Below are 13,148 nucleotides of genomic sequence, written 5' to 3' on the forward strand. Positions count from 1 at the left end.
GAATCTTATGTCATTTTTAAGGAAATGGATTTGTCCATCAATCAAAATTAAAGAAAATTTTAATTATTTGAATTACTAAAGCTTTAAATACCACCAGAACAGACCAAGGAAAGGCTTACTTTACCTAATATTTTTCAAGACCGAATAATTCAAGTCTCTCCTACAAAAGTGAGTGCCACACCACTCTGGAAAACAGTATGGAGGTTCCTCAAACAGTTGGAAATAGAGCTACCATACGATCCAGCAATTGCACTACTGGGTATTTACCACAAAGATACAAATGTAGGGATCCGAAGGGGTATGTGCACCCCAATGTTTATAGCAGCAATGTCCACAAAAGCCAAACTGTGGAAAGAGCCAAGATGTCCATCGACAGATGAATGGATAAAGAAGAGGTGGTATATATACACAATGGAATATTATGCAGCCATCAAAAGGAATGAGATCTTGCCATTTGCAACGACGTGGATGGAACTGGAGGGTGTTATGCTGAGTGAAATAACTCAATCAGAGAAAGACATGTATCATATGACCTCACTGATATGAGGAATTCTTAATCTCAGGAAACAAACTGCGGGTTCCTGGAGTGGTGGGGGGTGGGAGGGATGGGGTGGCTGGGTGATAGACATTGGGGAGGGTATGTGCTATGGTGAGCACTGTGAATTGTACAAGACTGTTGAATCACAGATCTGTACTTCTGAAACAAATAATGCAATATATGTTAAGACAAAAAAAAAAGAAGACGATAGCAGGAGGGGAAGAATGAAGGGGAGTAAGTCGGAGGGGGAGACGAACCATTAGAGACGATCGACTCTGAAAAACAAACTGAGGGTTCTAGAGGGGAGGGGGGGTGGGGGGATGGGTTAGCCTGGTGATGGGTATTAAAGAGGGCACATTCTGCGTGGAGCACTGGGTGTTATGCACAAACAGTGAATCATGGAACACTACATCAAAAACTAATGATGTCATGTATGGTGATTAACATAACAATAAAAAATTATTTTAAAAAAAGTGAGTGCCACAAAATGTCCTTTTTTTTAACTTTTTTTTTTTTTTGAAGTAATCTCTACACCCACCATGGGGCTTGAACTCACTACTCCAAGATCAAAAGTCCCATGATCTATGGACTGAGCCAGCCAGGCACCCCTGCCACAAAGTGCTTTTAAATTTTATAGTAAGTTAATAATGTAAAAAGAACTAAAAATCAACATACTAGTACAATTCTTTAAAGGGAAGAACCCATGAAAATGAATTATCTTAACCCTGTTAAACCAACTTATTTCAAAACATTAAAAAAAATAAAATCTTACCGACGAAAGACTAAAATGTAAGAATAAACGCCACACCCAATACAACTGTGTAATCAAACAGCCTGTGAGAACATGAAAAAAAGACCTATTGTGTGTGATAGCCCTTCCCTCTCCACACATTATCAAATAAGGCAAATTCAATTATATGAAATTTGGTAAAATAATTTACTTTTGGACAGAAATAGCAATGTTTCAGCCCAAAGCCACGTAAAATTGCCAAGTTATAAACTTCTCTAAGAAAACGTTTTAGTAGAAATGCCAACAGACCCTTAACTATAATGGTGTTACATGCCGAAATAGAAGTAATTTTTGTTTTTGTGGTCCCTTTACCATAAATTAGATACAGATCTAGTGGAAAAACAGGGAAAAACAGCAGATACCAGTTCAGTGAGCAGTTAAGGCCAAGACTATATACACTGGATTTTAAAAACAATAATGGAGTCTACATGAGACTTTCATTGAGGAATTTACCAAGCAAGTCTAACGCTCTAACAGAAACTCCTTAATAGATTTTGGGCTTACTACTCCATATTCTAAGAAAACCTTGAACAAATTACTAAAACTTAACCCAGCCAAGTAGAGTATAAAATTTGGTTTCCTGGTAGGGAACTGTTACACAAACACATACACATCAGTTCAATTATTTAATTTTGACATTAATCCCTAACTGGAGCAATACAGTTTAGCAAATCAATGAGGCTTGCCATCCCGGACAGCCTTGGGCTAACTACAAGTGCCACTTTAGAGTCACTTCAACTCAAGGTCTCTGTGTAACTCTACAGACATATGAGGCAATCAGTGAATTTATCCTTCAATTATCCAAGCACAGCTAAGTGCTATAATTACCCCCTTGGAGCAGACTGAACAGTATTTGGTCATTAGTCACAAACGATAGTTTTTAATTTGCTTTATGTCCAGCATTCATTATACAAGAGAACTGATCCCATTGGAACTAATCCTGTAGTAGCAGACCCTCTCTCTACACTAAAAAAAAAAAAGCACATATCCAGAACAGTGACTAAACGACAGACATGTGACATTAAAGAAGGATTACTTTCATAAAGATGTGATTTACACAAGACAGGTAAACAGATTAGGGCATCATTTTGAGGCCAGGGTCATGGGCTAATTTATATAAAGCCCAGTTAGCTTTCCTTTGATAACCACAAACTGATAAACAAAGGCATGGTGTCAGACATATGGGGAGTCAATGTAAAGGTGAGTCTATTTAATAAACACTGAGCGCAATTACCTGCTAAGTGCTGGTGATACAAAGATAAATGTTTCACAAACATACCAAGCTTCTTCATGCCTCAGAGCCCATACAGAGCAGTCTGCTCCACTGAAATACTCTTCCCCTGAAGTTGTACACTCAGATCTCTGCTTGATGATCACTTCCCCAGAGAAGACATCCTGTCCATTCTATGTAAAAGGACCTTCCCCTGAAGTCTCTGTTTCATTAACTGTTTATTCTGCCTTTTTTTTCTTCATAGCACTTCTAATTGAAATTATTTTTGTTTGTTTATTCTCTCTATTCCTACTAAATCACAATTCAGGAGACAAAAGACTTTGAATATCTTCAAAGCACTACCTCTAGTGCCTAGACCATACCCACTACATAAAAGTACTCAATAAATGTTTGTTGCATGAAATGAAGAATGAAGCGTTTCCCTTGCAATCAAGACATAATAGAAAAAATTAGGTAAGAGTATATAATCAGAAAACAGTATATAATCTTGTAAGAATTATATAAATAGAATAATATTAAGTACATTTCAAGTGAAGAAAAAATGAAGACCTTCATTTTTAGAGTTACCTTCTTTCCCTAAAAGTTCTAGGCTCTTCCTACTATCAAGTGAATGTCTTTGAGTTTATTCAAGTATAACAAAACTGAAACTAAAGGTGATAAGAGAATTATATAAGCTAACCAATTTCCTTTCTTCCTTGCTTAAAGAATATCTACTAAAGAGCTGTCAAATCTAATTCCAAATTCCACTGGTTCCCCTTGGATGTAACTGGGAATCATTTATGAGGTTTCTAGGTAATCTTTAATATAAATTTTCCATTTCCAGAATTAAAAATTCTTCTGTTGCCCCAAAATGAACTGTGTAAGTCAAATCAGGTGTTACTCTCTCTCTAAATATTCATACAGATGAATATATGGTAAAAGTCAAAATAAGTTTTAGTAGCCACCCCAGAAAGGACAAAGACGGTATTTCTTTACAGTGCCCAGCATGTTGCTATGGTCAAACTGTTTTTTTAAATTTCAATTAATTAACATATAATGTATTATTAGTTTCAGAGGTAGAGATCAGTGAGTCTTACACAACACCCAGTGCTCATTACATCACATCCCCTCCCCAACGCCCATCACCCACTTACCCCATCCCTCCACCCCCACCCCTCCAGCAACCCTCACAGTTTGTTTCCTATGATTAAGAGTCTCTTATGGTTTGTTTCCCTCTCTGATTTCGTCTTATTTTTTTTCTCTCTTCCCCTACGATCCTCTGTTTTGCTTCTTAAATTTCACATACGAGGAGTATCATATGGTAACTGTCTTTCTCCGATTGACTTACTTCGCTTAGCATAATACCCCCTAGTTCCATCTATTATGATTAAACTGTTAAGAGTTCCCTTTCTGGTTGCTAAGTACTGGGAAGACTGCTGTGCTACATTATTTTGCACTTTGTAACAATTTACAAATCATTTTATTAGTATGTTTTACTAAATTCTAAGCTTCTGAAGTAAGAACTTTAAGTTGTCCTGCATATATTCTACTTCTTTTATCCTACGCCCACCCTTGTGATCATACCACGCTTCCCAGTGGCATCTAATATTACAATATAACATTCCGAACACAGTAACTACTTATCTCACTGATGTTAAAATGCAGAGGCAGTTACTTGAACTTCAGAGAGAGGTTAATAATCTGGAGATAAATAAACTGGAGAACAGCTTGGGAGTGAGAAATAACTGCAGGACGGCTCAAAATATTTAACATTAACCCTGAATTTAAAAAATAGAAGATTATCGATTCAATCAACCGTAGTTTATTACATGCTCACCAGGAGATATACACTGGAGTTAGAAAGCTGAGAAAGACATGGTATCTGCCTTCTTCGGAGTCTAGTAGTAGAAGAAACAGGCACAAACATAAGCATAACACAGTGGTCCTTGCAGTGGCATAGATACTATACTATGGGGAAATAGATGAGGGCCATGGAAAACAGCTTCACTGCCTTCAGGTATAATCCTGTTCAATTCCAAGTCCTTATACCTCAGAACAGATCCTATCCTAGTCAAATTCAAACATGGTAGGAATATGTCAAAATATTATTTTACTTTCTCTTTTCCTGGACATTTATTTGATTAACAGCACCAGCCAGTGGATCCAAAACAGGAAAGACCCAAAAACCCCTGGTTCTATCCCAAGCCAGCCACAGAACAAAAGACTCCTGACAGCCAGTTAATAAACATTCTAGGATGGGGTCAACACAATAAGACTGATCTGATCTCTCCAGAAGTCTCCTGATTTGAGAATAATGTCCTCTCAACCATTTCTTCTCAAATGACTCTGGAACAGAAATGTTAGGCCTCTCCCAGGTAAGAAGCTAACCTCTGAGAGTTAGAAAAGACGGCAATTCTCCCCTCACCTCCCCGCCAAAAGTTTCACTACATGGCAGTGCCAGGTAGCTAGCAAGACAGAAGACAGAGGACCAGCCACTAGATAAAATTGTTAGAAATGGGATTAATAGTAGGCCATTGCTTTCAAAAACAGAAAGGCTACCATACCACAGGATGGGACTAAAGGGAAGAAGGTCTGGTGGGAAGATCCTTAGACTGAGTTGGGAGAGTAAGATTCTAATTCTAGATTGGCTATCAAACTGGAGAATCCTAGGCAAGTCACTTAATTAACATCTTTGGATCTCAACTTCCCATCTATAAAATAACAAAGTCAAATTAAATTACTGCTAAAGTCTCTTCTAATAATACAGCTCAATTCTAAAAGCAGAAAAGACACTTAAAAGCTAGACGTACTATTTAACCCCCAGCAGTCCATGAGAACACCATAATGAGACTTACTGAATTTTTACCAACTTATTTTTCCAGATCTTACTAAATATGGGTATCTCATACCAGCTCACCAGGACAGCTACTTAGGTAACATTTAGGCAAACATTCTCCTTTGTAATCAGGACTACAGAGATATAAGTCTGGGACCTGTTTACAGGAAACAAAACTCTTTTCTGGACTGGCTTAATAAACTTCACTTTGGCAACTCAGCTTTGGCATTAAAGTTGGCCTTTTATGCTAACTACAGGATTATCATTCTCCTTCAGAAAGGGTTTATAAAACTTAGACTAGGGCGCCTGGGTGGCTCAGTTGGTTAAGCGACTGCCTTCGGCTCAGGTCATGATCCTGGAGTCCCGGGATCGAGTCCCGCTTCGGGCTCCCTGCTCAGCAGGGAGTCTGCTTCTCCCTCTGACCCTCTTCCCTCTCATGCTCTCTATCTCTCATTCTCTCTCTCTCAAATAAATAAATAAAATCTTAAAAAAAAAAAACTTAGACTAAATAAGCATAGGTAGCACACTAATTGATACATTAAGTAACAAACACCTGTACGTAACTATGGTAATATCAACTATATTGGCTCTATCAGTTATCTATTGCTATACTACACCCCCAAACTTAGTGGGTTTATTTGCTCACAATCCTACGGGTGAGTAATTTAGACTATCTTATTGCAGCAGCTCATTTCCTTGTCAGGCCTGAGGCCACTAATACAGCTGCAGTCATCTGGGAACTTGACTCTAGCTGGATGGTCAAGATGGCCTCATTCACATGCTTGGTGGTTAGCGCATGTCCCAGGTGGCTAATCCAGGCTTCTCTATGCAACAGCAGAAGAGTCCCCAGGAGCAAGACAGGGCAAGACTCAATGTACAAAGTGCTTTTCAAGTCTATCCTTGTGTAACATTTCCTAACATACCACTGGCCAAACCAAGTCAGATGGCTCAACTCAGAGTCAATGCAGCACATGGTCACACAGGGTGGATTCAGAGATGTGAGTCATTAAAGGTTATTACTATAACAATGTACCACACTAACTGTTGGCTATTTTTAGCACTGTACTGAGATGGATGATTTTATAAAGGACAACCTTCCATTTAGCAATCTTTATTTTCCTCTTAGAATAAATTAGAACTTTACAGAAAATAGTATTTCCTAACGCAGTGGAATGTGAGACAAATCTAGTCTTGGTCTTGAGCCAATGGTTGGTTTCTTCAGTCCAGCCTTTCTAGAAAGTCTCCAACTAGAAACTAGTCTTCAACTACAAATTACATATGTACGTGTATATGTTTGTGTGTGTGCAGGTGTGTGTACCATTATTGATTACAAAATAATTTTGGAAAACTTGCAAAATTATGGAAAATCATAATACCCATAATACTACCATTCCAAAATACTCAGATACCTACTATTAAGATTTGATATAATAATATGCTTTAAAAATTTTATTAGTGAGAATCCCTGTCCTCTGATTGAAATAATCGTATGATTTTTAAGTATGTTAATGTGGCGAAGCAGATTTATAGATTTTCTAATATTAAGCCATCTGAGTACATATGAGATAAACCTGATTGTAGTGTTTGATCTCTTTTATACATGGCTGGATTTAGTTCGCTAATGCACTTCTGTATTCATGACTGATATAGACCTAAAATTTTCTCTCTCATTTCTCTCTCTTTTTGATTGAAGTTATCAGAGTTACATGTCTTGTAGAATGATTTGGGAAATGTCTCCTTTTTTTCTATTGCCTGGAAAAGTTCATATAAAATTGAAATGATCTGCTCCTTGAAATGCTGGTAATATTTCACTTGTAAAGAATCATCTGGTCCTAGGGGCGCCTGGGTGGCTCAGTCGTTAAGCATCTGCCTTTGGCTCAGGTCATGATCCCAGGGTCCTGGGATTGAGCCCCGCATCGGGCTCCCTGCTCGGCGGGAAGCCTGCTTCTCCCTCTCCTACCCCCCTGCTTGTGTTCCCTCTCTCGGTGTGTCTCTGTCAAATAAATAAAATCTTAAAAAAAAAAAAATCATCTGGGCCTAAAGTTCCCTTGTGAAATGACTTTTTCTTTTTAACCACTTCCTCAGCTATTTTAAAGTTAAAAGATGATTCAAGGAGGGGCGCCTGGGTGGCTCAGTCGGTTGAGCATCTGTCTTCGGTTTGGGTCATGATCCCAGGGTTCTGGGATCAAGCCCCACATCGGGCTCCCTGCTAAGCAGGGAGGCTGCTTCTCCCTCCCCAACTGTTGCTCCCCCTGCTTGTGCACTCTCTCTCTCTCAAATAAATAAATAAGTAAATCTTAAAAAAAAAAAGATGATTCAAGCTAATTAATTACTTCTTCAATCTGTTCTAAAAAGTTAAATTTTCTACGAATAGCTCTAGCCCTACCCACAGCAATTTGGACCAAAAATTCACAATTCTTCAAAGTTGTGACATCCTTTCGCCTGAACTTAGAACAAGCAACATATTTTGAGAGTACTAAATAACAAAAGTGAGTTTTGTTTTTTGTTTTCAATGAGGAAATTGAGACTCCTTGTAACAGGTCTAAAAATAACTAGATATATCTCGGGTACCACAAAACTGTAATTGCTATTTCTGACAAATAGAAATAGGTGTGCACAGATTTTAGCTGCCACTTACCACCAGAAACAGGGGCATCCATGAAAACTGCTCCCATTTTCTCAACTTCTTTGGCCAATTCTTTTGAAACTGCAGGATCAATAGTACTGGAGTCTATCAGTAGTGAGCCTTTCTTCACTTTTCTAAGTAAATAAAAATAACAGTTTTTTAAAACTATAAACCTATAGTTTGCAATTCTGAATAAACATTTTATGCAACTACCTATAGAATTAGAATCTGCTAAAAGCTGCCACATATCAAGGAGGTCTTTGCTTTAGTATTAAAAGCATTATTAGAACTGCTTCAGGGGCGCCTGGGTGGCTCAGTTGGTTAAGCGACTGCCTTCGGCTCAGGTCAGGATCCTGGAGTCCCAGGATGGAGTCCCGCATCGGGCTCCCTGCTCAGCAGGGAGTCTGCTTCTCCTTCTGACCCTCCCGTCTCATGCTCTCTCTATCTCATTCTCTCTCTCAAATAAATAAATAAAATCTTAAAAAAAAAAAACTGCTTCAAAATCTCAAATCCATTTTCAGATCAATTAAAGTTGAAAGTAAACCCAAACTCTTTCAAACAAACCTAAATAATCTAATAAACTACATGGTATAAACTCTGGTTTCAGGTGAAATACACCATACCACAATAATAGAGGGGCAATTTAAAACACCTATTAACTTTAAAAGGTCTACTTGGTAGGATTTAAATTTTTGTTTGTAAAGTAGCTGGGGCTCTTTAAAAAGTATTTTATTTATCTTTAACAAGCCATATTGCAAATTTCACATTTTCATGTCATTTCCACTAGGTAGAATAAACATAAACCATTAAAATTTAGCCATTTGCTTCAGGGTGGCATACTCTTTAATAACTACTGCTTTTTAAAGATAAAATAAAACATCAAAGAAGCAGAAAGGAAAATAAAGGAATGGACCTGGAAGTCTCACAGATAAAGTTTTTTTGTTCTTTAAGGTAAATGTATATACATACATTGGCAAAGCAGGGAAAACAGTCTTTTCTTCTAACATATTTTACATCAGTAGTAAACGGCATTCTTATAATAAGATATTTTTGTTTGTACTATAAGTGCAGATTATATCTACCTACATGGTTCCTTTATAATCTACGCCTACCTACACTGGCTAGGAAACTGACCTAAGTTATCATTTATTTAAAGGGCTATGGCTTACCTTTAACTCAAACTTCCCAAAGTCCTTACTACAGATTAACTATCGCAGATAACACTTCATCATAATTATGACTGGAAAATTAGAAATGAATAAATATAAATATTGAAGGAGGAAATAGAAAATCATTGCTAAAAAACTATTAAAGAAAAATCCTTTATAGAAAAAATAGCATACAAAATGCTTTAAACAACAATTTTAATAAACATATGAATTGATCTGGTCCAAATGCAATGATTGGGTATATTCCACAGAAAAGAAATAGCATGCTCTATTACAGATCACCTCAGTATGTGGAAGTTTCACTTTATGTGAAAAATAAGAATTACATTTACCAGTGTTGTATGATATTAATATTCTTAAGCTCTTAAATCTTTAAGCAAATGGGAAACTGTCTCAAAAATTACATATGCACTAGGTATGGGGAAATGATTCCAACCCAGAAGAAAATAAAGAACCACCCATGAAAAGCAAAGTAATAGTTCAACGTAAAGCCACATTCTCTGAAAGCACTCCTAGACAAAATTGCTTGCTAGATGGCCACCATATTCGTTAGTAAAGAATATTAATAAACACAGGATTTTGTCCCCAAATTTTTAGTAACTTTTCCTAGACAGGCAACACAGGGCCATAATTGGGACAGACTAGATAATGAGAGACAGCTAGGTTACCTCAGGACCACACACACCATGGGCCTGAAGGCTCCATCCAAAATGAGCACCTTTCAACCTTCCCTGAAATCTAAACATTTATCTTATCAGTTTTCTGCCTAATATCCAAGTGTCTTTTGCTTCCAAGTTTGTTAGTTTTCTAAAGCAATTCAATTCCCAAAAACCTCATATTTCACGTATTACAGCTTCATGAAATTAAACCCTTTCTTTTAGCCCTACATATGTCTACAGGACCTACCAGTTTTTTCTAGCTCTTTGCTGAAATTCAACAACAAAACAAGTTAGAAACAGGAACAAGTAAGACCAGAAAATTAAATCAGAAATTCAACCACTGTCATTCTAACACAACCACAAGGATTTGGCAATAGGCAGAAATCAACCAAAGGTTCTTAAAGCCAGGGAAGCTAAGCACTGGCTAGAAAACTCTGACCTAAATTACATTTTATTTAAAGAGCTACTGCTAACCTTTAATTCCAACTTCTCAAAGTTCTTACTACAGATGTACTAACCCAGAGGACATACAATAACTTTTTATAATATAATAAAATGTTAAATAATGGTGTTCTTTCCAGTGTTTGGTTTTATTTTTCATAGAAACCTTTTCCTGAATTTCTATAAACCATAAGAAAATTATGCTTGTAACATTTGTACAGTTTAAAATGCAAGCTTTATAAGTCTCTTAAACATGCTAGCGATGAAAGCATAAGGTTAATGCAAGAGTTAAGGAAAGAAACAGAAACAAAAAAAATTATTCCCAAAAGTCACATACTTGCTTTCAGTGAAAAAATAAACCCTTTACAATGAGAGAGAAACCACGTCATTCACTTTTAAGAAAACAGTATAGAAAGGTTTAACAAACATAATTGTAATTTCCTAAACTGTTAACAAATGTGAAATTCGTGGACTATCATAACAAGAAAATTTCCATGGTTGAGAAATACATACTTTAGAATTCCATTTGCTCCAGAATAAGCTTCTATTGCATTGATACTGGTGGGCAACATTGTAATAATTCTGTCAGCTTTTTCAGCTACATCTGCTGGGGAAGACACTACCTTTAAAAAAAATTACAAAGGCACATTATTTAAATTAAAATGGAAGCAGTTTCTAGAGCACAAATAGGATCCACTTTTTATGCATGCTGACAACAGAGACAGTGAACAAAACTAATTCTTGTTTCCAAATGACAAAAAAAAAAAGGTTAATGCCTAAAATAGAGTCCATTCCTTATACCCATATAGATGCAGTTTCTATGGAATTGAATCTACTGTTTATTTTAAAAAGTGTGAAGTGAGTTGAAGGGGAAAGGGCAAAACCCAACAGTCCTGGGAACGGACGTACTTCTCATGGATTCCTCCAACTTGGATTCTGAAACAGCATACTTTTTGGTAGATGCTTTGACTAAGAAAAACATTCAAGTGCAACAGGGATGGTAGCTGAACTCCAGGATTCACCAGTGATTCCACAGGCAGCAAAATCCCCTAGCAAATTCTCAAGCCCCGATTACCATCATCCTCCAGTCTCCATTTTCAACGGAAAAAATAGCAAAAAATTAAGCTTGTATGGAAATGAAAAGGTCAGGACAAGGATATGAGCACCTTCTGCATTAGCTGTAAGTACTACCATAAAGGCTGAGCATGTGAGCTACCAGCACTCATGTGGAAACTGTAGATACAAGAAACACACACAGGGCGCCTGGGTGGCTCAGTTGGTTAAGCGACTGCCTTTGGCTCAGGTCATGATCCTGGAGTCCCGGGATCGAGTCCTGCGTCGGGCTCCCTGCTCAGCGGGGAGTCTGCTTCTCCCTCTGACCCTCTTCCCTCTTGTGCTCTGTCTCTCATTCTCTCTCTCTCAAATAAATAAATAAAATCTTGAAAGAAAGAGAGAAAGAAAAGAAAGACAGACATACAAATAGGCATCAAGGTACACTCTCATTTCCATCCTCATTTCTGCCATATGATGACCACAAACATACTGTCAAGGAAAGTTACTGTCCATCCTCTGTTTGTGTGCATGTATGCAGAGATGTACATGCCCTCACCGGCGTTCCTCAAACCCCTGCTCTCTCTCACACATGCCCTTGATACACCTGGCCAGCGAGTTGGCAACCAAAGAAGTCAGAAGAGACTGGAGCTCACTTCTTGATTCAAACTCTCCTTTAACAAAAATAATCCATCACCCCACCTGTCATAAAAGCTTTATCTCTCCTTAAAAAAAGACTAAGGGGGGCGCCTGGGTGGCTCAGTCAGTTAAGCGTCTGCCTTCGGCTCAGGTCATGATTCCATTTGGAATCGAGTTCCACATTGGGCTCCTTGCTCAGAGGGGAGCCTGCTTCTCTCTCTGCCTGCCGCTCCCCCTGCTTGTGCTCTCTCTGACAAATAAATAAATAAAATCTTAAAAAAAAAAAAAGACAAAGGACTGTCAGGAGGATAACTGAAGACTTCTCTGGAGAATGATGTACGCATGTATGAGAAATGGACATATTTTCTCTAGAAAATGTGAACTGCCATGTAAGCAACCTAGAAATGGGAATGCCTCTGATTTTTGTGTGGCGGAATGATACCTAACATTTTTTTTTTGTCTTTGAAATGCAGTTGATGAAAGTGGAAGAATGGAAAGGCAAACAGTGTGTAATCTAAGTATTATGAGCTAGAGGTAATCACAATTTTCCCTAGAAGACTATTAGCTCCAAAATCAAATTTGAGACAAACACAGTTTTAACATAAAGTAATTTAGTAAGTCATACTTTAAAATTTCAGGCAGAGGGGTGCCTGAGTGGCTCAGTTGGTTGGGCGACTGCCTTCAGCTTGGGTCATGATCCCAGAGTCCTGGGACTGAGTCCCACATCGGGCTCCCAGCTCAGTGGGGAGCCTGCTTCTCCCTCTGACCCTCTCCCCTCTCATGCTGTTTCTCTCTCGCTCGCTCTCTAATAAATAAATAAAATCTTTAAAAATAAATAAATAAAACAGAAAATGTTTAAAAAAAAAGGAACATTTAAAATAAATAAATACATAAATACATAAATAAATAAATAAATAATAAAATAAAATAAAATTTCAGGCAGGGGCACCTGGGTGGCTCAGTCGTTAAGCATCTGCCTTCAGCTCAGGTCATGATCCTGAGGTCCTGGGATCGAGCCCCGCATCAGGCTCCCTGCTCTGCGGGAAGCCTGCTTCTCCCTCTCCCACTTGCCCTGCTTGTGTTCCCTCTCTCGCTGTGTCTCTCTCTGTCAAATAAATAAATAAAATCTTAAAAAAAATAAAAAAATAAAATAAAATAAAATTTCAGGCAATCAAGTATCCTAATTCTGT

The 13,148-nt window shown here is 37.7% G+C and overlaps 1 protein-coding gene across 2 annotated transcripts in view; it reads right to left on the minus strand.

The window, feature by feature from the left end:
* Window positions 1-13,148, minus strand: part of HIBADH (3-hydroxyisobutyrate dehydrogenase) — a 104,000-nt gene that overhangs the window by 73,582 nt on the left and 17,270 nt on the right. For both annotated transcript variants that reach the window (XM_028119369.2, XM_088018469.1), the window contains exons 3-4: window positions 10,783-10,892; window positions 8,013-8,134 (exon numbers count right to left, since the gene is read on the minus strand). In XM_028119369.2, coding sequence (XP_027975170.1) covers window positions 8,013-8,134; window positions 10,783-10,892 — 232 coding nt within the window. The remainder of the gene's footprint in view (window positions 1-8,012; window positions 8,135-10,782; window positions 10,893-13,148) is intronic.

This window comes from Eumetopias jubatus, unplaced genomic scaffold (assembly GCF_037043125.1).
Source record: "Eumetopias jubatus isolate StellerSeaLion01/CBP00866 unplaced genomic scaffold, mEumJub1_p1.0 scaffold_14, whole genome shotgun sequence".
NCBI classification, from domain to species: domain Eukaryota; kingdom Metazoa; phylum Chordata; class Mammalia; order Carnivora; family Otariidae; genus Eumetopias; species Eumetopias jubatus.